The sequence below is a fragment of the Micromesistius poutassou genome (genome assembly GCF_964030765.1).
Source record: "Micromesistius poutassou genome assembly, chromosome: 16".
NCBI lineage: Eukaryota > Metazoa > Chordata > Actinopteri > Gadiformes > Gadidae > Micromesistius > Micromesistius poutassou.
The window spans coordinates 14,501,497-14,527,950 of NC_140286.1; the positions used below are offsets into that span (position 1 = coordinate 14,501,497).

Sequence of the window (26,454 nt, forward strand, 5' to 3'; positions counted from 1 at the left end):
ATCCGTTTGAATACATAAAAGTAACATGAACGTTCAAACAACGTATTCACAGTCCTTTTTAACACCTCATTTACCTTATTTCTCTACTATACTTCTATACGTATTCTTTATGTCGCTCTCTGTTTATCAGGGTTCAATGTGCCGCCCTCATTTGGACTGGAATGTGCTAAGCTTGAACTGGAGTGTGTAGAGAGTCTGTAGCCTTGGTGAGGCGTCGTTTAGTGAGCGTTTCCTTCTTCGCGCCGCGTCAGCGAGGAGCTCGGAGAGAAGCTCTGAGCTCCAGCAGAGCGCCTAAACCCTCTCTCTGACGCCCACGGCGCCGTGTGATGAATGGGCTTCCTCTGCTGCTGGAGGGGACGGAGCCATAGGCTGCTACTGGTTTGGTGCATATAGAAAGAAAAGCACATGGATGAGTTGTCTTTTACGAGAAGGTTGTCGTCAGAGCTTTGAAGGGATACACCGAGGTATCTGTAAATTGGCGTTTGTTTGTCTAATTCAGTTCAGACAAGTTGTTTATTTTGCTTTCATCTATCTATCTGTATGTATACCAGCCTATTTATATGTCCACGTTATACACACATTTCGCATTGGTCTTAACAAAAAAACATGTTTATCTTTTTGATTTGAATATGAATGTTGTGATCATTTCTACACACTCACCACCAATCTCTTACTTCCTTCATCGTCCTCTTCAAAAAAATTGCCTTTCGGAAAATGGCCGCTATGACTTGACAACAATCAGCATGAGAAGCTAGAGCCAGCGATCCAAGAGAGGAGCCGGTGAGAACATGGCTGGGTCTGCGTCCAGGCCTGGCAGTGCACCGACCCCCGTGTGGGTCTCCCACACGCCCACCCCAGACCACCTGTCAGACGCGGGCGAGGACGACCCCGCAGACTCCTCTGAATACACATCCAGCGCTCCAGATAAAAACATGAAAGACAGACTCAGATCCCTGCTTCCCAAGACCTTGGGACGATCCTTCAGGAGATGGACGAAGGGGCACGAGGAGGCGTCGAGCTCCTCCGCGGGGGGAGAGATCCCCCCCGACGGCACCCGGGTCAGCCCCCCTGTGAGCCCCCTGACGGGGCGCAGGCTCTGGGACGGCCAGGAGGAGGAGGAGGAGGGAGGCGGCTCTCTGGCCACCTCCAGCCACCGGTCCTACAAGCCCTTACTGCGGGACGGCAGGGACCTGTACGCCGGCGAGGAGTCAATCCTCACCAGCATCCACCCGGCCGAATACTACGCCGAGAAGGTGGAGCTGTACAAGCTCAAGTACTCCTACCTCAAGTCCTGGCCCGGGCTGCTGCGGCTCCTGGCCGGCATGGAGCTCCTGTTCGGGGGCATGGTGATCGCCTGCGTCATCGCCTACATCCAGAAGGACAGCGAGTGGGACAACTCCTACGGCATGACCAACGGCTACTACAACAACGGCCAGGGTCTGTCGGGGTACTCCTACGGCGGGCCCATGACCCCCTTCGTCCTGGCCGTGGCCGGCCTGTCCTGGCTGGTGACTCTGATCCTGCTGGTGCTGGGCATGACCATGTACTACCGCGCCATCCTGCTGGACTCGGCCTGGTGGCCGCTGACGGAGGCCCTGGTCAACGTGGCGCTCTTCCTGCTCTACATGGCGGGGGGCGTGGTGTACGTCAACGACCTGAACCGCGGCGGGCTGTGTCACATGACGGTGGGGCTGAACCCCCTCGTGGCCAACCTGTGCCGGGTGGACGGCGGGCAGATGGCGGGCACCACCTTCATCTTCGTGGTCATGCTGATGTACCTGGTGGGCTTCATGGTGGCGCTGAAGATGTGGCGGCACGAGGCCACGCGGCGCGAGCTGGAGAGCTTCAGGCTGGAGGTGAGCCCGTGACGAATCCCAAGTCGGAGTCAGAGTTGCTTTTATTACATCTTGTAGTAGAAGTACACCAGAGGACAAATCTTAGACTTGGTTCCTCAACAGCCACATAGCAGCAACAATACAAGATGAAGTAATGAATAAGATAGTAGTCAAATATGTAAAAATAAGTAAAAAAATAAGTAGCAGAAGTGGTCGTGGTACCAGCCACGGTTGATTGTGGTGCAAAAATGCAAATTACAGAAATATGTATTTAAATAATCTGTTGTTGTAGTGTGCGTGGGGTTGGTCTTGGGGTAGTGGATTCCTCCAGGAGCCTGACTGCTTGGGGGAACCGGGAACCGTGAACCGCGCACGCGCACGTGTGTGTGCGTGTGTTACCGATTATTATGATGCACTTTGAAGCTGACTTTTGTTGGATACTAACGTATCTCGTCTGGCTTAGGCAGATCCGTATTGTTGCTGTTATAGAGGCTGTTCCTGTTTGTTGTTTTCACTATTTACTCATAGAGTAGAGAAAGAATTATTATTTATAGTTCTTCCTTTTTTAGATACATTTCAATAATGAACAGGTTGTGGTCGGGAGGTAGACGGTGGACGTTGGGGTCTGACCCAGATCCCCCCACCCCCATTATCTGTTATCTGTCTCCTTTAACATTCAAACACACACACACCCTGGCCACAAAGATGTACAAAATACAACCACTCACCGATTCCCCCCCAAAAAACCATGACACACAAAAGGACTGTGCCTTGTGGCTACACACCACTGCGTACGCAATCAATTGTATGGTCACGGTGTTACGAAGATGTTATGATTCACCTGAGACCCTGGCTCTGATGGTCCCAGCATGCGTAGCCTACCATGTGAGAGACAGGAAGCTGACTCATAGAAAACGTCTGCAGAGTGCAGTGAGGGCATCACCACATGGCGCTTTGAACACTATTCTGGGTCTATGTGTCATACCTGGCACCAGGTTTATGTGCCACGGGTAGGCTATACAGAACTTTCTGTTAAATACTAAGCACTACTGGGTGATGCCTTCTTATTAACTGCCTTATTGTTATCTTGTTTTATGTTATTTTCATAGTTAATAGTGTTGATGAACGTCACCTGAATGTTGCTTCTAGACTCAGATCTGATCATACATCTTATTTCATGGCAGGAAGGACATCCTCAAACCGTCCCAATGTCTAAAAAGAAACCAAAAAAGATCTCCTTTAAAGATGATGAAGGTTACACAAGTAAGAAACAACACTTACCGGACTACAACACCGAGAGCTCCAGCCCTCACATCAAGGATGATTACATCTCGTAAGTGTTGCTATTCTCTCATCTAATATCATGCCTACATTTATATTTGACATTAGGTCTTTTTTATTTTGGTCAGTGACGGTTTTCTAACAGGTGCAGCCTTCTAACGACTACAGCCACCTCTTCTGTTAACATAAAAAAACGACAAGCAAAATGTAATTCCTTATTGTACTCATCCCATTGGCCATGTGTGTATCCAGGAAGTACCCAGAGATCACCTCTACTGAGGAGCGGGAGAGGTACAAGGCTGTGTTCAACGACCAGTACCAGGAGTACAAGGACCTCCACAGAGATATCAGTCACACCTTCCAGAAGTTTCAGGAGCTGGACGACATGATGGCCAGCCTCCTCAGGAGCAACAGCAGACAAGACGTGAGAGGAGGCATCACCGTGTATTAGTAGTGTCCTTGTAGGATACAATGTGTGTCCTGAGTGACACAAACGGCTACTTCAAATATCTGTTAACTGAAATGACAACCAAAATAAAAGACAAATGTATTATATGATAGCATTGTGCAAATGTAACAGGAAGCTGCTGCGTGTATAACAGTTTGCTCACCTTTGTCTACCCCGTAGGAACAAGTGAGAATTCAAAGAATGTTGCTCACATATGAAGAGAAGAAGAAGGTGAGTGATACACTAGCTCCACTCCTGTCACGTTCTACTACACAAAACAAACAGCTTCATTCTTAATTGTTAGCCAGGGTATATTTGCTTTTCAATAAAGCTGTCCACTGGTGCGGATAATACTGCTGTCACTTTGAAACGAACGGGGTTTCTTGAAATCCACATTACTGACTGCATGTGGACATGAGGTCACTGCGGGAAAGGAGGACATGCAGAGAGAGAGAGAAGAAAAGAAAGAAAGAAAGTGACTTAATGAATGCTTGCATGAAAGAATGCATAAATAAAAGGAAGAAAGGAAGAATAAAAAAATTATACAAAGAGAGATTAAATTATATATATAGGCTATATATATATAATATAAATAATATAATAATAATAATAATATAAATAATAATATGTGATATGTATGTATGTAATAAACACTAATTAATTAATTTATAATTAATGAACTACAGAAAGAAAGAATGGAAGAAAGAAAGAGAAAAAACAGGAAAAGGAAAAACAGCGTATGCGTGTGACAGGGATGTGCGTCGTTTCCCCCTACAGGACCCGGGCTTCCTGGAGAAGAGAGAGCGCTACAGGTACATGAAAGACAAGCTGAGCCACATCAAGAACCGGATTCGGACCTTCGACACCATGGAGAACTGTGGCACGACGAGATAAGGGATGGCTTCAGGGAAAAGGGCCACGTGCATTGTTTGATTCCAAAATCTAAACGCTGTGCGGTTTTAAATGCATTGTTATGAGTAGGCCTATGTCAACAATGTTTCTAGGTGTTACAATTTGAAAATAATTTTGTATTTTTGTAATAAATATTTACATTATGAACAATTTCATTTGCTTCCATGGTCCATGGCTTTCAGCCAGAAATGTGTGGTCTGTTAACAACCATTAGCTATAGCCTACAAGATAACTGGCGTAAAAGCTTCATTGAGAGCATTACTTTTAATAACAACAATAAATAAATGTCTTCATGTCTTTTATCTATCCTTCATCCTCTCTCATGTCATTTTGAGCTTGCTACACTACTGGATGCTGATCTCTGATATCCACCTGCTTTTGGCCATATTGAAATGGATGGGGATGGCATGCATAACGGTCGGCCTTTTAGGAAACATGTGAACGGTGGCCTGTAAGCATACAGAACACCGTATGGGGTTGTTCACCTGGGCTAAATGTTACTGCTTCGTTTTCGTCATGAAAAAATTCTAATAAAAATAAAGTGGTTTTAACCCGGGGAAAATATATATCTGGTTCGTTTTCGTCATGAAAACAATATAACCAAAACAATGCTCTCACCTGAGTCCGGTGTCCCCTCTGCGCGCCTGCGCATGCGCGGGGCATCGCACCGGGCCAACGTGAAGACCGCTGTTACTTTTCGAGAAGTAAAACATTTCTGATCATCAATTAATCACTTTAAAGGCGATTTAACGAGAACGTGACATTTATCGTGGAATGCAGCGGAACCAAGAGAGAATAAAGTAACATTTCCAGGCGGTAGAAGTTTCCATGGACTGTTTTCATGGACTAACCTTATTGGTAGGTGTTTGTTATGTGGTCCTTGACAATTGTTCTATTTTCTATTATCTATTATTCGTCTATTATTCTATTATCATCGTCCTTCTAACAAATATTATGGAAATGATGTGACGTGTTTTGATGAAAAGGGGCAAATTCAATTAATAGTCAGCTTAATTCAGCCAGAGTCGAATAAGAAACGCCAACTTTTGATCTGCACGCTACCTTATTGATATTTATTATATGATATATTTATATATATATTATATTAGGACTGATCTGTCTGGAGCTAACGGGAAGTTTCGATGCAGAGGTGGCAGCAGGACCACCAGCAGGCGGGAGGGTTAATGCTGAATGATGTGTGTGATAGTGACCGTTAGATCACCCCACAGTGCTTTGCATGGCTTGCTTTATCCGTGACGGCGCCATTGCGGCTATAACTTACTTTTGCCTATTACAACCTGACACTCAGATGACCCTCACGGGTAAAGTCGGTCCAGAGAACATGGCAGTGGTTCACATTGCAGTCAACAACACGCATGGCCGCCCCCGCCGCCTCTTCTCTGCTGTTGGTCTGAATTATTGAAGGCTGCTGGGTTGAGTTCTGCAGGACTGTGTGGGTCAGTGACAGACAGGCCGTGGTGGGGAGGGCCAGGGAATGAGCGCTTCTCTGCTGAAGCCTGTGTCCACAACATCATATTCAAATGAGATTGTATGCTAAAGAGCTGGTTGTTTGGGCCCCAACAAAAACGTGCATGATAAACACATCGTGTACTCACTCAAGGAAGATGATAGATCATATTGCTTTATTGTTGTTGTTTATACAATTTGCCATCTGTCCTCCTTTTCAGCAATCTACATCTGTTTATCCGTCCTATCTCCGTATCAATCTGTCCATCCGTCCCGCCACCCATCCATCAATTTATGTGTCCACCTCCCAATCCAGCTATTGTTGTTTGATTCTTCCTCTTCTCCAACAGGCCTTCTCTTCCTCAAACCCCCAGCCGGCGTTGTATCCATGACAACCAGAGCATCATGTACGAGCCCCAGCAGTACGACAGCCCCCCGGTGTACAGCCCGCCGTACAGCAGCGCCTCCCTCAGCCTCTACCCCCCTCGAAGCGTCCATTCCCCCCGCAGCCAGCATGTCCTGCACCCCTCCCAGCAGCAGCAGCAGCAGCAGCAGCAGTGGCCCCGGGGCCCCCAGCAGAACCCCCCCGGCTCCTACTACATGGAGGAGCCGGGGGGGGACTACCGGCCCCAGGACTTCCACCGCTGGTTCTCCCCGCCCGGCTTCGTCAAGACCTTCCAGGCGGCCACGGTGATCATGTGCTTCGTGATCTTCGCCTGTGTGGCGTCCACCCTGGTGTGGGACATGCACGGCCTGGGCTACGGCGGCGGCGGCGGCGGCGGCGGCTACGGCGTGGGGGTGAGCGGGGGCGGGGCGGCGAGCGGCGTGGGCTCGGGGTACTACGGCGGCAGCTACGGCTACGCCAATAACTACATGACGCCGTACTCGGCCAAGTCAGCCATGATCTCCATGGCGGCCATCAACTTCCTGGCGGCCCTGGGCTTCCTGGTGGGCAGCTTCTCGCGGTCGCGCGCCACGAGGGGCCGCGGGTTCTACCTGGCCGTGTTCATCTGTGACATCGTCCTGGCCGTCCTCCAGGTGAGTCGGCCTCAGGTACAGGATGGGTAAAGTTCATGCTTTCTTTAGGGTTAATAATGGCATTTGGGCTACTACTAGGGTTACATGTCTGTATGTTAGAAATATCCCTTATTATTCACGCACTGTTTATTTCTGCAAAACCAATTTCAGCATTTTTCAAGAATGTTCTGTTTTGTATCGTGTCGCTGTAAGCACCCCCCCCCCCCCCCAGTAGCCCAGTCTGCTGTGATTGGTCAGCATGCTCACTCGCTTGGGATTGGTTGAAGTGAGCTCTGCGCTTTGCGCGTCTGTCTAAAAATTCACACCCCCGTGAAGTTGTAAACATTGCGGGTAGCCGGGAGGCACGACTTCTGCACTGTTACAGTTACAGAAGTATAGTTTGAGCGCAAACGGGCTGTTTCACGCACTTATTGAGGGGCATTCTCGGTGGGAGCGAATACTCCCCCTGGCTCAGACTTAGATTTTTCTAGCTTAGCAGACGTGAAACATGTATACATACGTCATATAACAGTCTAAACAAAGCAAAGGGAGAAGTCGAAAAAGCATGAAATCATCCCTTCAAACCTTTATCTTGTCGTGTATTTCATGAATTAACAATATGGATGTTGGGGTCACCTAATGTGCGTACAGTGTCACAGGGTCTTGCTGACTTATCAGCTATAGATGTTTGATGATACATTTATGACAAAATGTACTTCAAAGGTTTAGCCACTATAAATTAAAGCAGACTTCTTAATGTTTTGTAGCCTTGAGCGAAATGTGTTTTTTCAGTGGTGCAGTGCATACATGTCCACTGGGATGTTGATATGAGGCAGATGTTGTTTGGGTTAAAACAATATTTGTGGTATCGGTTCACAAAATAAATGGGGTCTCAAACATTTTCAGACCTACAATGTGGATCACGTTGGAAAGCATTGGAAACCACTTGATCAGAGTCGGAACTAATAAGACATATATACATACATATATATATATATACATATATATGAATAGTAATGAAATGACCCTTCCCTTGTGTCTCCCTTTTCCCAAACGTTTGCTTGAAGGGCATCATTGACATCATCTTTGTGATCGGGGTGAACCCCATGTCCCAGAGCTCCCAGAGCATGCTGTACAACCCCATGCTGATGCTGTGTCAGAACATCAAGGGGAGCCCCAGCATCAGTGCAGCCGCAGGCTCGGGGTACCCAGGAGGCTTCTCCCTGTACAACCAGTACCTGCACCACTACTGCTACATGGACCCCGAAGAGGTCTGTGTGTGTGGGGGGGGGGGGGGGGGGCGTACGCTTTTCATTCAATGGCTTTCAGCCATACAGGGATGGGAAATTCTTGGCTGATACCGATAGGGTTTTTTTTTTAATCAGGACTGGTTGTCGCTTGGGAATATTTAATACAAACAAACTAAATGTTAACAAATGAGTCATTATCAAACAATTTCCCACCATCTACAAATAGCAATATTATATGGCCGATAATATTTTGTCCGATATTGGACATCATGCCAGATATACCAGTGAGTCATCATATCAATATCTTGACATGTTCTGTGCTAGGTCTGAATCATCTCATTTTCCAAGTTGACTCAGATATGCCAGTTTAATAAATTATTCCATGAATTGAAGCAAAGAAAGGAAAGACAACAGAATTCAAGTTTTACAAGCCATTAAGGTAACTGGGTTTCAGAAGCATGTTGATGGGAAAGGAGCAATTATTCACTAAGATAAACCCAACCATAAAATTAAATGAGATGTGGAAAAATAATGGATATTAAATGTACAACATGTAAGTTGACAGCGAGCTTTTAAAATGGGTACTGGTTCTATTTCGACAATGACAAGCGACAAAGTGTCGCACGCGGTCACTTGATCAGCTACTGTACTCTTCTGCCATTTGTTTATTCTTTGCAAAATATAAACCAGCTCATGTGGCATCCTTCTTTAAATCCTTCTGGGCCCTTAGCAGTCTCAAGAGTTACATTTGAAGATTTCTGTAAAATCTTCAAATGTAACTCCCATATTTACCAGTGTTTTAGCTCGGCTCGGGTCATGGAGCTTTTTCAAAAGAGGACGAGGCTTTGTAGGTCGGGTAGAATCCAGTACAGGCTCAGATCCAGCTTGTTTGATGCTTACATGGCTGCAGCACGCTGTGTTTGAGTGCCAATTTGCTTGAATCATAGCAGTCCGGCCAAAACATACACAAACGCTGCTACACAGAGCGGGAATCTCAAAAGAGAACATACTGGCTGTAATATTGTTGTCATGTTTCCTTCATCTCTGATGAAAGATCGTGGTCATAAGTACTGTGCATCTGTTCCATTTAGCTCCTTTAAAGAAATATTCACCTCGTGTAATTTAGCGATCTAAGGCTAGACGCAAAAAGGCCCACTCACAGTCCAAGTCACGTGGGTGTGCCCTGATGACTGCTGGAACGTGACCGGGATCCCCTCTGGTTCTGCCCTGCTCTGCCCAGCGCTATTCTGTTCTGTTGTCTTCTGCACTGTTCCCCATTAAACCGCCTCCTTCTCCTGTGTCTGCAGGCGGTCGCCCTGGTGTTGGGTCTGATGGTCGTGCTGGCCCTGTCTCTGGCTGCGTACTATGCCTACAAGACCCGCAGTAAGATCTGGCGCCATGGCAAGCCCAATATCACCTGGGACCCCCCGCTGGTCACCCTCCAGGCACAGGATGTCCAGGACTGGGTGAGCGGGATCCGCCCTCTGTTCTGCTGGACCGACTTCATCTGGATGAATGATTCGTATTCAATTCAGGATTACTTTTATTACGTCTTATTGTACCTTAAGTACACAAGAGAAAAAATCTGAGGCTGCGTTCCTCAACAGTCACATAGCAGCAACAATACAAGATAAAGTAAATAAGTAAATAAGTAAACAAAAAATGTATGTAAAAATAAGTAGCAGCATAAATCACAATAATAAATAATGATAATAAAAATGAAATAAAATAAAGTAAGTAATAAAAAGTAGGGAAACTAAAACAGTGGTAATAAGTAATAAGGTGTAGTAAAGTGTATGTGTAAAATGTAAGTGTAAAGTGTTCAAGTGGTACCAGTGCAAAAATATGGAAGTGGATGAATGGATATGTTTTGCTTGGCTGCAAAAAACTGTAGAGGCGTACAGTATTGTAATAAAGGGATATCCCAACCAATGTCTATAGACAGTAAATTCATTATAGAGAAAAATTCCCCAAACTTCCTCACAAATTCGAATCACAATAATTACTGTGATCAATCAAGGGGATGAAAAACAACTCTAAGATAATAACATTGTGCTGCTGCGGATATTTAAACAGCATACTGTTGAATACTCTGAATACTCAGTGCATACTGGTGAATGGCTGCAGAGGCCACTGGCTAGGGAGTAGTCAGACAGTGTTAATGAGAAAATGAAGATCATTGTAGCTTTCTGACGTTAATATTGGGGATGTTGGCCTATAAACAGATTCATGCTGGCTTTTGTTTGAGCCATTTCAAACCTCAAACCAAAACCTAACACTTTTTAAGCCATTTCCCATGCGACCGTAGAACCACTCGTTGATCACAGAGAGAGGTGGATTTGTCTGAATGAAGGGAAAAAGGTGTTAAATACTATACATATAGAAAGAAGAAAGGACTGCGTGCTAGCTTTTGTCTAGAGAAATGTTTGCGTAAGGTCTCATAATAGATGCAAACAGAAACTAGGTTTGAGTGTGTGGCTGGTGTCTGAATAATGATAAATGCTGGCAGGTATTGACTTGGAGCATGCTGGTGTTTGTCTTTAGCAAACCTGGTTTCACCCTGACTGATCATTAACCAGGCGATAACACAGAGGCCGTAAACTCACCTGTTAAACCATTGGCTCATAACACGGTCCGGTTCACTTTGAGTAAGTCTATCTCGTGAGGCATTTAAACATTAATACGTGCAACAGAAGATTCGGTGAAATAAAACACATTGGTTTTTATTGCTTCAGACATGCACTTCCTGTATCCTCTCACAAGATGAGGAGGGTTTTAACAGTGGTAAACTTTGCCCCTGAACAATGTGCTTAAGGAGCCCTGATTATGCATTAACACTCCCATACACTACCACGGTCCTGAAGATGAGGTCGTTAAATGTACAAAATGGGAGTTTCTTGGGTCTTCTGGACTGTGGAGTACCTTTAAATGTGCTCTTTAGGCTTCACTTTATCCTTCCTCATAAATAAGCTCACCAAGGTCAGTATCTAAGCTCTGGCTGTTTGATGAGAAGGAATGAGAAGGAAGCATGCTCAATGGCCGCCCTTTTAAGGACGCTACGTCATAGAACACCAACCAGCACTGTTCCAATGTTGAGAACACTCGGAAGTCTTTTGTTTGGGAATTCCGAGATTTTTCAATGATGCATCGCTGGATCCTCAATGAGCCAAAATACCCACAATCCTTTCCGTTCACATGCTGTGCGGGGTATTTAAAAATTGCAGATGGAAGGCAATACACATTGCTTTACACAAGTGAAGTTATTTGAACGTTTTAGAAATATTTTATGCCGTATTGCTTTTTATAGATTCATCATGTAAATGCAAAAAATGTGAGATTTTTTTCAAACGTTTTTGCAACGTAATGATAGGCTATATTTTGCATGGATTGATTTGTTTTAATATGTATGTAGCTGGTGTTTAAACAAACTACTGTCCCCAATAACAATTTCAACAATTAAAATATTAAAATATTTACGACTGGAGCAGTATTAAAAAGCGGAAGCAGAAGCGTTTCCACACTAGTAAGTCGTTCCAATTCCGAAAGCTACAAACGCACTCTAGCCAGCACTCTAGCCTCAACTCCAGCCTTCACATTTGGAAACAGCCTCTGTCTTTATTCAATATTTTAACACAAACCAATTTGACTATCATTGTGTGTGTGGTTGATGGCTGGAAAACGCAGCCTCACATGGCCCAAGTCACACTGATTGGACTCTTGGGCCAAGTGAAGCTTCTTAAACCTTAAACCACACACAATCCGCAACTGCTGCTACAGTCCACTTGAATCGTTTTTTAATCGTTCTTTCTCGTTGTTGGTTTCAAAATGACCATCACAACAGTAAAGTTCATTGATCTCGATCAATATACACAGAAATATATCATATCCACAATCTAGGCAACCATTGAGGCCTAGGTGTCCAGTCCATCTCTTGAAATATAATTGCGGGCCTAGTAAGCACTGGAAGCTTTCAATGATTCAGTCCCTCCCAACTGGGGGCCGTTCTTCTATCACAGTGAAGATGCCTTGCCTTGCATGGAAACCTATATATAATGTATAGGGCATGTATAATATATAACAGAGGTCCAGTCGCCGCAGCGCTGCTCAGTGAATACCCACAGAACACGGTGGTGCCAAATTATTCACTGTGAAACAGAGTTGCTACAGATTCTCCCAGATTGGGCTCCTGCTAAATAGGTCATAGTAATCCCCCTCATATTGCGGGGTACTATTTCTATGAAGACACGTGGGGCAGAAACATGAGCCAACTGAGCAGGCTTTTTCATGACTGTTGTGAACATGCTAAAAGGAATAAATAACTGTGTTTATTCCAAGGGAAGTTTTAACTTAAATATTTGTGGAAATCGGGTAATGAAGCAAACAGAACATAGAGTTCTAGGCATTAATGATTGAACCGGGACTAATTAATGAGGATACCATCTGCAAGAGTGGTGTTGCTAGGAATCGGGTGCGTCTTCTGACAAAAGAAATCCAGAAAGCAGGAAAATATGAGGATGGCCTAATTTTAACAATAAGTTTCAGAATTTATGTCCGTATACATATACAACATATACAATTATAAATATGAGTGTGTGTGTGTGTATGTGTATGTATGTGTGTGTGTGTGTGTATTGGACAGATGGAAGAGCATAACTAAACAAAAATAAATATGTAGGTTGCCTTTAAAAGACTAAATCAAACAGCATTGCCTTATTATATGTGATTGGGTGAGACTTGTGCTTGCGTCCATGTTTCCCTCGGTTCCTTGTGAGCGTGAGCTGACGAGGTCACCGGGTTTATCCTCTCTGCTCCTTCGACGGGGGGGGGTGCCGTCCTCCATCTTGGAGACACCAGCCCCACCACCGCTGATTAGATCCATATCACAGGCTGCCTGCCGCTGCCAGACGCCCCGGTCTCCGCGCTCACTGGCTGCGCCCCCCCCTGTGTGCCGTGACGCCGGTGCTCTAGAAATAGGTCAAAGTCTAGATCAGTCATCAATGATTCATCGTACGACAGCGGCAGCGGTGGTAGACTTCAGATAGTCGGATGTCCTTTATAACACGTTCGGGGCGGCGCTGTATTCGCTGTAGGAGTAGGGTAGCCCTGGAATGCACCGAGGTTCTTGGAGACGACACCCCCGTGAGATGGCGTCTGACCAGGGCTAAAGTTACTGCGCTCATGTATGTGGAACCAAAAAAGGCTCAATTGAACGTTGGACCTCTGAGGAAAAAAAGTGTGTATGGAGAAATATTGATGACTAACAGCTGGCACAGTTTGACTCCAGTGTTTTGAGTTATTGATGAATGTGTTTATTTGAAAATAAAGAAGAAGAACACAAAACAACAGCATGGGGCGGCATTTCTTCTGGCGTGGGAATGTCACTGCTTTAGAGCTCAGGCGTCATCCTGGTGTGTGTTTTCTTAATGGATGAGCTGCTTTCGGTCACATGTCCCGCACGCTGTCCGATAGGTGAACCATGTGGGGGAGGGGCGGAGCACCCAGCAGGCCCCCACCGTCGTCCTATCAGAGAGAGCCGTGCCGGACCTCAGGGCTGGGAACATCGCCGTCGCCCGCGGCAACGCAGCGCTCAGCGTCTACAGCGAAGCGGGCGCTTATCTCAGCGGCAACAAGTGAGGGTTTGAGCCGGGCCCCCCCTTCCACACACACACACACACACACACACACACACACACACGCACACACACACACACACACGCACACACACACACAGGACCATCAGCCTTGACCAGGACTCCCTGGGAGAAGAGTTATTGTAACTCAATGGGACCTCTTCCCTGGTTAAAGAACGGTTAAATCAAATCAAATAAAAATAAAACAGCATCCCTCTCGTACCTTGTAAACTCTCCGACCCAACAGCACCAACAGCCGCGTCCCGGAGCCCCTGTACCAGAACGTGGGGGTCGCGGCGAGCTCCCACGGCTCGGGGGAGGAGGAGGAGGAGGAGGAGGAGGAGGAGGAGGAGGCTGACAGCATCAGGAAGCCCCCCCAGTACGAAGAGAGGGACTGGGGACCCGAGCGCCGAGCCAGCCCCCCTGCGCGGGACGCGGCCCCACAGTCCCAGTATGAGAGCGGCTACACCACCGCTGGGGTCACTGGGAAGGAGCCGGACCAGTGTCTGAGAGACCACCTCTACAGGTCGGCCACGCTCCATTCAAACGCCATTCATTCATCTTGACCTTCATTTTTTACAACCGTATGGCACAGCAGAATTCAACGAGCATTCAACCCAGCACATCAATTATATATTTATTTATTTTTATTTTAGAATACTTGTTTCTACGGTCTTGTCTCAGAGGTCTTGTTGCTATGGGCTGGTTAATATGGTCTTGTCTCCACGGTCTTGTTGCTATGGTCTAGTTGCCATGGTGTTGTTGCTGCAGCCTTGTTACCATGGTATCGATGTTACATTTGAGTAAGTCGTAAAAAGTAGTAAAAAAGTCTCAATGATAAAGCTCTCCGAGAGACGATATGTTTTGCATATTCAGGCTGCAATGTAGTATTCTGTTTGTATTCTTTTCATTTTCCATCCTTCTTTACTTTTATTTAAACATGGAGCAAAGGGATTAAAATACACTTAAGGAGCCAGTGAACCCACTGCTTCAGATGGAATTCAACACTATGTGATTTAGAGAAAGGGTCAGTGGCATTTTACAGCAGGTGTCCAAAAACCACACCTGGTTGTGACGTCAGAATGCCTCGGAAAAGGAACGGACGTCACGAAGAGGACGCCACCTGTGTCCCCCAGCAGAGTGGAACGGTCACACAGTGTTTTGGGGAGAATGGCAAACACATAGGGTTCACCCCATTCTTCTTAAGGTTGTGGACTTATTTCAGTGACAGAGATAAATGGCATGGATAACTATGTTGACGATCATATAAGACAAATTACCACGTTTAAAAGTGAGAAAAAATGTGGTTTTGGGTTCACTGGCTCTTTAAGCATCAAGCAGTTTGCAATAAACACAACAAAAGATAGGAAAGTAAAAGAATAATGCTGAATGAACACGTGACGGCAGGTTGTACCCTGAGATCACCTCGGAGCAGGAGAGGAAGCGCTACAAAGGGGAGTTTGACGCGGACCTGGCCCTCTACAAGAGGCTCTGCGCTGAGATGGACGACATCAGCGAGCAGATCCACAAGCTGGGCCAGGAGCTGGACCTGCTGCAGGAGGGCTCCATCAAGTACCAGGTACAGGAGCCCACCGCAAGCTTTCATTGTCAACATGTTTTGGTGTAGAACAGAAAGTCAATACTTTGTACGATTTATCAAGAGAATGATAAATCATACAAAGTGTGATTTATCAGCCAGTGGGGCTGGGTCAGTGGTGTAGCTACGATTGTCATAGAAGTTTGATCTATTGCAGGGCGTCGCAGATGAATACAACCGATTGAAGGACCTTAAAACTGTAAGTTGGGAGAGATGTGTGTGTTGATTATTCGTTCTCATTCCTGTAGATAGGGCTAGGCTGCTGTTGCGTTGTGCTAGCATTTGTAGAAATATGCCAAATAATTTTTTAATTAAATGCGAAATGTCTTAAGCTCAAATGATAAACAGTCTCTATTGGACACCATTACTAATCCTTTAAATATATATATATGCATATATCTAACAGTAATAATAAAAACATCCCCTTTTTGTATTGCTCCACCAGTCACCAAACTATCAAGGAAAGAAAAAACGAACCAAAGAACTGAGGCAAAAACTCTCCCATCTAAAGCGACTAGTAAAGAACTTTGACCTTCATGTTTGAGGAACCGGCTTCGCTCGAAGACACAGCAAGCGAAGATGAGGGTGACTGCAAAAGTCCTCTGAGAATTTTATTTTTTAATTTTTGATGGTCAACTGTAAATTACTTTTGAATTCATCGGTTTTGCCGAAGCTCAACTGTTTTGATTTCCCATTATACCCCATTAATAGCAACAGACATTCCAGAACATTCCAGTCAAAACCGAAAAGCATGACAGGCAGAGCCTTACTAAATGTGTAGGAGGCCTACCTGAAGTGGTTGTATTAAAGTGGTTCGCACTTGGTAGTGCACTAGGACCGCCCTCAACCCTGCTTGTTCAGATGAACTTTAACCTTTGGTAAAATATAAATGAGCTTGTCAACACAAAACATACATCTGCAGGGCTGCAAGGGCTTAGCTATTTGTAGAAGCAGAAGAACAAAATGTTAAGTTCATTGGTAAATGTAATGTGAAAAAAACATGAAACTCACGAGTCTACCTCTACTGCTCTAGGCCACAAAAGTGTTTATTTTGTGTTCTTAATACTTTGCAACTGCAGATTAATGGAAAACACAAAGCACAGTGATGTCTTGAATCTTTAATAATGCTTTCATACACTTAAAATTTTAAAACTAGAGAACTAAGAACCCAAAGATATAGGAAAACATTAATTGTAGATCTTGTTTTTTTTCCTCTGAGGATTTAGAGAGTAAAACAAATCAAAATCAAAATGCAATAAAAGGTATTGCCGAGAATCATTTATGTATCCTTACACGTTACATTTCAAATCATTGGCATTTTAAAATGATGCTCCACCTTTTTACTTGCATTATCAATACATACAAAAATGTATGTCAATTTGGTAGTGATTTCATTGTTTTGGCTTTTGTCAGCCTCCAAGCGCAGCCCTGGTGTGCAACTACAACAGTGACTCCAGGACCATAGGGTCCAACACCCTCTGCAGCAACTCATTGTTTAAACACGTAAGAGTCGCTGTCATCACTCATTAAATACTGACTTTGGTGGTCTCAAGACCCATTTCTCTCTTTTTCGACATTAGACCAGAAAGCAGAGGTATTTTGATGTAACATTGACAATAAAACAACAAAAATACATTAACGAGGACAACAGTTAACCCAAATATCAAATGTTGAAGAATCCATTTTACAGACTTACATTCTAAAGAATGAACATTAGAGATAAAAAAACAATAAAAATACAACAAAAAAGGTTTTCACATGCAGTAGAAGAAGTTGCCCTTAATATATAGATATATACACAGAGAATACTTGTTTCAAGTTTCAACCCCTGCCCAACAAAGTGAACCAAAACCTAAGCGACAGATATCCGGGGCGATCAAGCATCTTCTATCATTGGCCTGCCGAGTGTTTGTACAATGGAAATTCCTGCAGTAGTTGCAAATATCTGCCGTTACGTGTTCAGTCCGAAGACGCCTGCTATCCTTACTCTCTCCGTTATCTTTAAAAATCACAGAGAATTCCAGTTTGAGGAACAAGTCCAAACTCTCGTTATAGGAGGGGTGGAGGGGTCCATTCAAAATATGGAACACAGATGGCATTTTTTCTTTTTCTTTTTTTCCTACATCAAATTCATAATGAAAAACAAGGCAGTTGTCAAAAAGGAAGGCGGCTCGTGGTGAACAAGGAGTACGGAGGTTTGAGTTTAGGAAACATCAGTCTGAAATTCATTCTGAAATCCTGTGAGGTAATTGTCAGTTTGTCATGAAAATTGTCACCTGTTCTTGTTTGTTATGTTTAGTTTTCAGAGAACAGCGTTGGTGCAAGCCCTGTGAATGAATGTTAATGTAAAAGTTCTGCCGGCCAAGCAGTCATTCCCTCCCCCGCCCCCGCCCAAGTCTCCTTAACCGATAGCTTCATCATATCCATTAAGATACCTACTCTCATAATGATAAAATAGACTTTGGTACATTTCTTATCCCTCTTGTTTTGAAGTTTCCACTTTTACACCCCCAAACACCCTACCCCCACAGTGGCAGTTGCTATAAGAGTTCATCCGAGGAGAAGCACATTGTTCCTCTCTTAAAGCACAGTCCTTTAACAGAAGCCTCCTGCGGACCCTTAAGAACTTGCAGTGTGTTGCTCTCTTCTCCCCTACGACCAGTTCATCGTCCTCTGCAGTCTGTTGCCGTGTTCATATCCATGATCAGCACTGATAAATATCAGTCTATAAAAAGGAAAAAAAATCTAAAATTGTAGCAAAACATGGAGACAATGGTAAAGGGATACTAGCAGAGTTTTCCTTTGAGGGTTGCGAGAACATTCCGCCCTCCCTCGGCATTAGGGACGCTGCGTCCTTAGTCGCCGTGGCGAATTGTTGTTGACATGACGTGGGGTAACAGCGGGCCCCCAGCAGGGGACGACCTGGCCTCCGTCCCGAGGCCTGGCAGCCGACACGGCGCCCTGCCAATAAGAGCCTCCCGGCCTGGCACCGGATCAGGACCGGGGGGGGGGGGGGCGGGGCCAGGGACACTGTGGCCACCGTACGATGACAAGGTGGTGAGGAGAGGGGATGAGCGAGCGGTTTACCTTACAGTACGGCACAGCGGCCAGCTGGCAGTGTCGGGACGCACCGGCCCCACAGATGGCCGCGGCCATGAGTCATGAGGGTTCCTGTTGGTCCATGTTCGTCACAACCCCCGAGACGGAGACCTCAGCCATCGGGCGGCCGGGAGGGAGGGCACGAGAGAGAGAGAGAGAGAGAGAGAGCGAGGGTAGGGCGGTGTACTGGGTGAGTGTGGGAGGGGGGGGGGGCGGATGGAGGGGGGGAGGGGGGGGCTACTGTCCCGGGACGTAGGGCCAGCTGATGGAGCTTCCGGAGAGCTGCATGTCCCGGATGAGCGTCTCGATGGGGGTCTTGCCCACCAGGCGCATGAAGAAGAGCTGGGAGATGAGGCTGGCGGGCACGGCGCGCAGGGCCGGCAGGCGCAGCAGCAGGCGGCCGAAGCGCTGCGGCTGGTTGGGGTACTGCATCCTCTCGTACTCCGTCAGAGCCACCTGCGCCTTCTCCTGCAGGGACTCCACGTGGGCCGGGTCCGTCAGCCCGCAGGCGTCTGGGAGGGAGGGAGGGGGGGGGGGAAGAGGACACAACGTGAGCAGCATGGCATGCTGTGATGAGTCGTGATCAGCCACGAGCACGCAATCCCCCTTTGAATGACGTCAATGGCCGCTTGAGGGCAACGACTTGGTTTTAAAAACGTCCTTGAAACCGCTCGGCTCATCCGGTCGGACATAACCGCAGAAGGAGCGGGGTTAGAGAACCAGAGAAATAATTGATTGCTTTGGGGATTATCAGGTGAAATACTGAGACGTAAAAGCTGTATAGAGCATTGATTGGACATGCTGTGCACCCTGAAGGCCAGCAGGGGGCACCAGAGTAAAGGCACTATTGTGGGAAGCCAGGGTAAAGTATATTACTGAAAATAATGTAGTATACTTAATGTAGTGGTTCCTAGCTAAATATAAAAATTCAAGGGCAAATTACGTTTCACAAATATAACAGCTTTTCAGCTGGGGAAAACAAAACACTTTGAATTTTAGTTTTTTCAGTTATTGCCAAAATGGAGCGGAACACAACAGCTGTGGATTTGGGAGGGTTTCGACGTCAGATCATAACAAGCTAAACACTAGCATTAGCCTACAGGCCAGCCAAGTGCACTTTTGAAGGTCTATCATTATGCAGTTCTCAAGGTCCAGTATCTACATTTTAATTAAGCAATCTTACACGAGATGGCGTTCTTGAATGTCATTATTGGTACGCGAAGCGCAGCCGTAGGAACGAGGCGCTTGCGCCAAGTCCCGAAGTCCTGTGCTTCAAGTGTAAGACGCCATCGAGTGTAAGATTGCGATTCAATAACACAAACCATCTTCATTATCAACAATATTTTCATATTGTGGGTAAATTTGCCCTCAAATTCAAGCTTTCTGCCCGAGTTCATCTCCATCAGAAAATAGTTCCTATAGTAACGATAGCCGACTCTTGGTCAGTTGAACGTTGTTATGGAAACTAGGCTCATGAAAGTGGTTTCATGAGTAGTGCTAGTTAGCGTAGCGATACTTTCTGTAATTAGGCACAATCTTTTTGTCTGTTCTTTCACCAGGCATTTAAACACACTCAAGAATGGGAATTGACCAATCGGAGTGCTTGCTTAAACTTGCGTGTTATTGAATATTCAATTAGAAATAGAACTTGCTTTGACAGATTTCCTAGAGTCTATGTATAAGAGGCTATGCAACTTCTTGAAAATAAAACACATTGTTTATATATTAAATAAATCATTCTTTTATTCATTATTCTGAATGTGATCAACAATGGTATTTGACTGAATAAGGGATGACGAGGAGAAGATATTTGGCATTCATACACATTTTCTACAACGGTAACCAATCGAATCTCATCGAACACGGTATATACCGTCAAGTCAGCACTCACTAGAGGAAGCCAGAAACTAAATCTATAATAACTGTTAGGTTATTATAGATATTATGTTAGGTTATTATATATAACTGTTACTGTTACGCAGTAATGTGCAGAATCTCCTCTCATCTGCACACCGCTTATCGGATCACGGGGGCAGCAGCTCTAACAGGGGGCCCCAGACGTCCATTTACCGGGGCCACATTGACCAGCTCAGACGGGGGGGGGGATCCCGAGGCGCTCCCAGGCCAGCGTGGAGATATAACCCCTCCACCTAGTCCTGGGTCTTCCCGGAGGCGCCCAGTGAACCTGCTCACCAGGCGCCCCGGACCGCCTCGACGGTGCAGAACATTCACGTTACACGGGAACGGCACAAAGCCTACCTGGAGAGAAGATGGCGATGGCCTTGAGGCAGCTGTACTCGGCCGAGTCCACCTGGAGGCGGGTCAGCTTGTCCACCTGGTCCTGGAAGACGCGCACCTGGTCCATGAAGGACACCACGCGCTCCGCCGACATGGGCGAGGAGTGGAAGCCGGCCGCCGCCAGCAGGGGCGCCATGTGGAGGGGGAGGGCGGACTGGGCCGCGTTCAGGATGAACAACTCGCTCCAGCTCAGACGCAGCAGGGCCACCTGCAGCGGGGGACAGGGGGGGGACGGACGTTTACTATTTAGGACGTTCAGCGTACGCTTTTATCCAACGCGACTTACAATAAGTACATTTGTCAGAAGAAAGAGAAACAACAGTATATGGCTGTCGGTACAGTAAGGATGTTCATAGAACCAAGTGCCGAGCACTAACGATCGCTAGGTTAACCCTTTCCCCGTACAAGATAACACATCCCAGAACACATGTTGCCTTCACACGCGTTCTGAGGCCGAGAACAAAACGCTTTCTATAGACGCCTGTGATGTGTGTTTTGATAGGAGATTGAGTATAAAAATGTTTCACTTGGGCGTTTCAAGGCTCTGATAGACTTTTTTTCTTTTTCTTTTTCCAATCAGGCCTTGTTTACTCTGAAAATAAAGAAACAGCTGTTCACAGCTGTGCCGAACGCGCAGATAAAAACTAAACTGGAGTCTCTGAAATAAAAAATAAAGTTGTTTACCAAACGATACTACCTAACGGAAGACTTTTCAAAACAATGCTGCATGCAAAAGCGTACCCAACCCCCCCACAGGACGGGGGGGGCGCACTGACCTGGTCGGAGACGGGCAGCTCGGGGAAGAAGGGGATGTTGCGGGCCCACTCGATGGTGCTGAACAGCAGGCGCGCCGCCAGCTCGCAGATGTTGTCGATGCCCATGGCGTTGTCGGCCCCGCCCTGCTGGCTGTACTGGTGGCTGTAGCGGCTGCTGGGGTAGGGCTCGGCGCGCAGGAGTTGGGAGATGAGCTCCGACACCGGCTGACCGCCGCCGCCGCCGCCGCCCCCGTTGTTGTTGTTGTTGTTGTAGTACTCGCCGCCGATGCCGCCGCCGCCGCCCAGCCCGCTGGCTCCCCCTAGGGGCGTGATGGACGGGCTAAGGCTGGGCTGGGGTGGGATGCGCCCACGTTGGACTGCTGAAGTTTGGTTGGGGGACAGAGGGGATGGGGGGGGGAGGGGATGGGGGGGAGGGGATGGGGGGTTGGGAGGAGAGGTAGCGGCGAAGAAAGAGGTAAAGTGAAAGAGACAGAATGAAGGACAAGGGAAGGGGGGGGGGGATGAAAAGAATAAATCATGAATAATTGGTTGCAGAGGGAACACGCAAAGGAGCGAGTAGGAAGGAACTTGACGAATAAAAACAGGGGCAGAACAGCTGAGAGGGAGTGGATTGTCTCTCAGTAGTGGGGCGTCTGCGTGTCAGATTATCAACAGACATCGGATTGGTCGGCAGGCTCTAATTCTAGATTAAAAGCGCCATGCAGAATAAGAAGTAGATAGCAGAACTGAGGAGGTCTGAGTCGCTATGTAGCGATGGTTGAAGGTTATCTGCACACAATAAAACTAATGGACTCCTACTGTTTCATTTCCATTTCCAGAAGAACCATTTTGTGTGCGGTTATTATGAACACACACGTTTTTTCCCGTCCCAAGGACAAAGAAGCACATCTATAAACTCGCAAAACGTACATGGCTTGCCCTTGAGAGATGAGGCACCGCCACTGAAAGCGTAATGGAAGATAATAAGAGACCACTCCCTCCAACAACACATTACACCACCACCAAATCACGCTCTCTCACCACAGAGGCAATACCTCTAGAAGTGGCCCCGGTAGGATTTCGACCTGCGGTCCAATACAAAACAAGAAATCTTCCCTTTCAACCCACTGTCCCGTCCATATTAGCACAACAAAAAGCCCACGAAAACAAGTGTCACGAAAATATATACAAATCTCCAAAACAGAGAAAAAGGGTACGTTCTACCCCACCGTCAACAGCGTTGGCCTAGTGCTTCATTGTTAAACTTTTCCTTTACTGTTTCAATTTCACCTTTGGAAACACACCAACCACTCCAGTTTGAGCAGAAGCAGCAGTGATATGGGGAAGGGGGGGGGGGGTGGGTAAGTATAAGCAGGGGGGCTCTAAGGTTGATGGATCGGCTCTGTTGGGGTGGGGGGGGAGGGGGCGCCACCCCTCAGTCAAGTCTCTGGATTAAGCCATTTAGTACATGACAGCAAACCAACGCGATCGGCTAACAGCCAGCGCAGAGCCCCAGGAAAGCCCTCAGTGGCATTCACTCCATCCCTGTGCTGGCGGAGGGGGGAGGGGTGCTGGTAGAGGAAGAGGCTGAGCAACGGCAGGAATCAGCCCTAAATTAACCGCTATGGATTGATTTGATTTGTGGCGTCCTGGATCGATGCCACATGAATAACGGGAGGATCTCCCATGGCACCGAGGTCCCGAGTTCATTCGATCTCGTCGAGAGAACAGCCGCAAGTTCAACTTTAACAACGACAACGGAGCGGTTAGAATCCTGTCTGAAGTGTGTGTCATATTGAGTTGAAACTCGCGTCATCACATCTATACATGTTAGTTTAAGTTGTGTGTGCGCATTGTGCTGTGTAAAAACACTGTTATGTAGAGATTTTGTTATGCATCAATATATGATGCTATGTAGAAACTGTTACGTAACTGTTACGTTGGGAACGGATGGAGAGCAGCTAGCCTTAGCTAGCAGCTAGCTACGAGAGAATGGATGTGGGAATGTGTAGCACTAGTTTACATCCATCTAGGTGGGAATGGGGAATAGGTAGCCGTAGCCAGCAGGTAGCTAGGCTGAAATAAATTGAGAGCAGGTAGCATCAGATAGCTGCGAATGGATGTGTGCACATTGAGCATTAGGAGAGGAAGATACCTTCTTTGCGCATCCCAACGCGGAAGCACTTCTTCAGGCGACAGTACTGGCACTGGTTTCGGTGGTGCTGGTCGATCTGGCACTCCCTGTTGGACCTGGGGACATATTCAACAGCCACAATTGGGTTAGTTGGTCCAGAAGGCTTACAAGATGGCAGCTATTTCAGCTATTCTTTTCTGATGAAGGACAACACAAGCTAAATAACAGGGTGTTGTTTGTTTGGCTCCCAACTCCAAACACGGGTTCATAGAAAGACAGAACGGACTAAAAACCGGAGTTGGTGGAATAAATACAGCAACTAGGTACAAGACAATCTGGTATTACACCCCGCTACCAACCCCCCTGACTGGGTTAGACGCAGAGCCTGACCGATACAACAGTTGGGCGATTTTATCGGCCGATATACCCTTCACAGATCAATTGTGTCGGCGTATGTTTGTCAATATGCTCAGATGTCAACTTTAGAAATGGTGGCAATTTATAAATGTAATGAACTCTCAATAAATAAAGTGTGGCGGTTGAACCTCTAAATGCTTTGACCGAGCACATCCACGTCAACACTCCCAACACTAACAGTTTTATATCATGTTCTGTGTGGAGGCTAGTAGCCCCTCCCCGTATAGTAAATGGGTTCCTTAAGCTCATGACTTTAACGTGATGTTCCTGCAGGCAGAACAGCCAATCCTAAGCAGCTTCCCCTCCCCCAGTATACATTGAATAAAGCCAGATATATCAAATGTTTTAATCTCAGCCGACATATTGATATCTGTAATGGTTAACTCCCTAATATCACTAACCGGGCCTAAAATCCAGTGTCGTGCTCTAGGTAGAAGCATGCAGGCTAACCAGTCTACCAGTGCACCATGGTAACCCCATGCTTCCTACCTGGAAAATAACCAAATATATACATAGGTGGAAAAAATGTATTTCTAGGGCAATAAATGAAACATGCCAAGCCTCCATTAACATATAAAATATATCAATCTATCAGATATCACGTAGCAGCTTTCCGTTTACAGCATCTTAAACATTAATATTGTACCAAAAATCATGTTTATGGACCATGTGAATGAAGACACGATATCAAGTGGGTGTTGAGACTCATCTGATGTGTGAAGGATTTGCTCTTGTGTTAAACACTTTACAACTCATTTATATACTCAGCAAGTAGAATACATGAACCTACAGTAGAAGTATAAGCAGGGCCAATCAGGGCCAGTGTGCATGAATTAAAGTGCTGCCTTGGTTCGATGTTTACATTCTAATGTGTTGAGCATCAAAGCATTGTGCATATGACATGCAGGTGCGTGCACACACACACACACACACACACACACACACACACACACACACACACACACACACACACACACACACACACACACACACACACACACACACAGGGGGGATGGTGGGGAAATGTAAGAGCTCTGCACATAATCCAATTGCTTGACTCATTATGGCAATTTGCATCCATTTCCTTTGAAGAACTATAACCATTATAATAGAGCAACTAGGATTTAATTATTCAGCGAGCCTACACGTCTTTTCATCCATCCGCTGTCTGTCTATTGGATATGGATTATCGTGTTTGCGAGTGTACATATATACACATATTTGCCTGGGAGAAAAAATGAAGTAGTTTATATCAACTAGTGGCGCTGTGCTTTAAAATGAGCAGCTCGTTTTCCAATATGAACATATATTTGCTGTTATAATCCCCTTGTATTATTATGGAGGGGGAAATAGATAGTGTATCCACAATCGCACAGACCTGTATGTCCTCAGCGAGTCAGCAGGACCATCTCACCTGCAAGTGTAGTTGAGGTTGCGCCTGATGCTCCTCTTGAAGAAGCTCTTGCAGCCCTCGCAGGTGAACACGCCGTAGTGCTTCCCGCTGGACTTGTCCCCGCAGACCACGCAGTCCACCACGCAGGCTTTGTCGTCTTCCCCGGCCTCCATGTCGCTGCCCCCGGCCTGGGGCGAGCCGTCCTCCTCCTCTCCCTTCAGGTAGCTCTTATCCCCGAAACCATTGGTGCCCCCATTAGGATCTCCCCAACCCCCACTCACCATGGCCATCGCTTGGTCACCGAACCACTGCTGGAGAAAACAGGCGGGCAGCCACTCGTCTGGGTGTTGTCAGGGGAACATAAATAGCACGTAAAACAAGTCCCGCGTCTGCTTGTTGTTGTTGTTGTTGTTGTTGTTGTTCTGCGTGTTAGGCGTTGAAGCGGACCTTCTCTGGAGGTACACCCAGAGCTGGGAGGGTTGGTAAGGTTCCCCGATGTGTATCAGAAGGTAGCGGGACCAGGAGTTGAAGTTGGAGGAGAAGGTTAGTCAGGGCAGAGGAAACGAGGAGCTCGACCCAGTCTCCTCCCACTGCACTATGACCTGGAAACAGTCTCACCACCCTGGTAACTTTTTTTGGTTTGGTTTAGCATGACTGTACATGGTTGAAATATCCTTTTCTTAATTCACTCTTCATACCCGCCGTAGGGAAGGAAAATAAAAAGCCACTGATCGCTTCCACTGGAGATCCACTGGAGAGGTGGTCTCTATGAAGGTGGTCGTTATGGAGAACCACGCTGCCCTCCGTCGGTCCGTCTGAGACCCTTTCAGGGGAAACAATGAGTCAAACACATGCTTCGCAAAGAGAAAACAGCAAAACACGACTGACCGTTCAACACTAGCAAACGCGACGAGGTGGAAG

At 46.4% G+C, this 26,454-nt stretch overlaps 3 protein-coding genes across 6 annotated transcripts in view; 2 read left to right on the forward strand and 1 right to left on the reverse strand.

The window, feature by feature from the left end:
- LOC311360957 (MARVEL domain-containing protein 2-like) overlaps positions 1–4,889 on the forward strand; it is a 5,187-nt gene extending 298 nt beyond the window's left edge. Inside the window, exons 1-6 of one of the 2 annotated variants that reach the window (XM_084481095.1) lie at positions 1–464; positions 743–1,856; positions 3,020–3,168; positions 3,369–3,540; positions 3,745–3,795; positions 4,342–4,889. The exon at positions 1–464 is cut by the window's left edge and continues 163 nt beyond it. In XM_084481095.1, coding sequence (XP_084337221.1) covers positions 789–1,856; positions 3,020–3,168; positions 3,369–3,540; positions 3,745–3,795; positions 4,342–4,458 — 1,557 coding nt within the window. In that variant the 5' untranslated portion in view covers positions 1–464; positions 743–788 and the 3' untranslated portion in view covers positions 4,459–4,889. The remainder of the gene's footprint in view (positions 465–742; positions 1,857–3,019; positions 3,169–3,368; positions 3,541–3,744; positions 3,796–4,341) is intronic. The other variant, XM_084481094.1, reaches the window with a different exon arrangement.
- Positions 4,890–5,135: 246 nt separating this feature from the next.
- ocln1 (occludin1) lies at positions 5,136–16,224 on the forward strand. Of its 2 annotated transcripts, XM_084481092.1 has the most exons (9): positions 5,136–5,334; positions 6,294–6,981; positions 8,028–8,231; positions 9,518–9,676; positions 13,680–13,840; positions 14,088–14,366; positions 15,248–15,419; positions 15,595–15,636; positions 15,883–16,224. In XM_084481092.1, exons 2-9 carry the CDS (start codon positions 6,349–6,351, stop codon positions 15,979–15,981), a joined length of 1,749 nt encoding a protein of 582 aa, XP_084337218.1. In that variant the 5' UTR covers positions 5,136–5,334; positions 6,294–6,348; the 3' UTR covers positions 15,982–16,224. The 2 variants fall into 2 exon arrangements, with proteins under 2 accessions (XP_084337218.1, XP_084337219.1); XM_084481093.1 differs by lacking the exon at positions 8,028–8,231.
- Positions 16,225–16,239: 15 nt separating this feature from the next.
- Positions 16,240–26,448, reverse strand: nr2f6a (nuclear receptor subfamily 2, group F, member 6a). 2 transcript variants are annotated; one of them, XM_084481098.1, is made up of 5 exons: positions 25,555–26,448; positions 23,745–23,839; positions 21,611–21,966; positions 20,796–21,042; positions 16,240–19,048 (listed from the first exon to the last, which is right to left on the reverse strand). In XM_084481098.1, the coding sequence occupies exons 1-5, from the start codon at positions 25,821–25,823 to the stop codon at positions 18,774–18,776; spliced, it is 1,242 nt and encodes a 413-aa protein (XP_084337224.1). In that variant the 5' UTR covers positions 25,824–26,448; the 3' UTR covers positions 16,240–18,773. The 2 variants fall into 2 exon arrangements, with proteins under 2 accessions (XP_084337224.1, XP_084337223.1); XM_084481097.1 differs by having other exon boundaries at positions 21,611–21,969.
- Between the last annotated feature and the right edge of the window lie 6 nt (positions 26,449–26,454).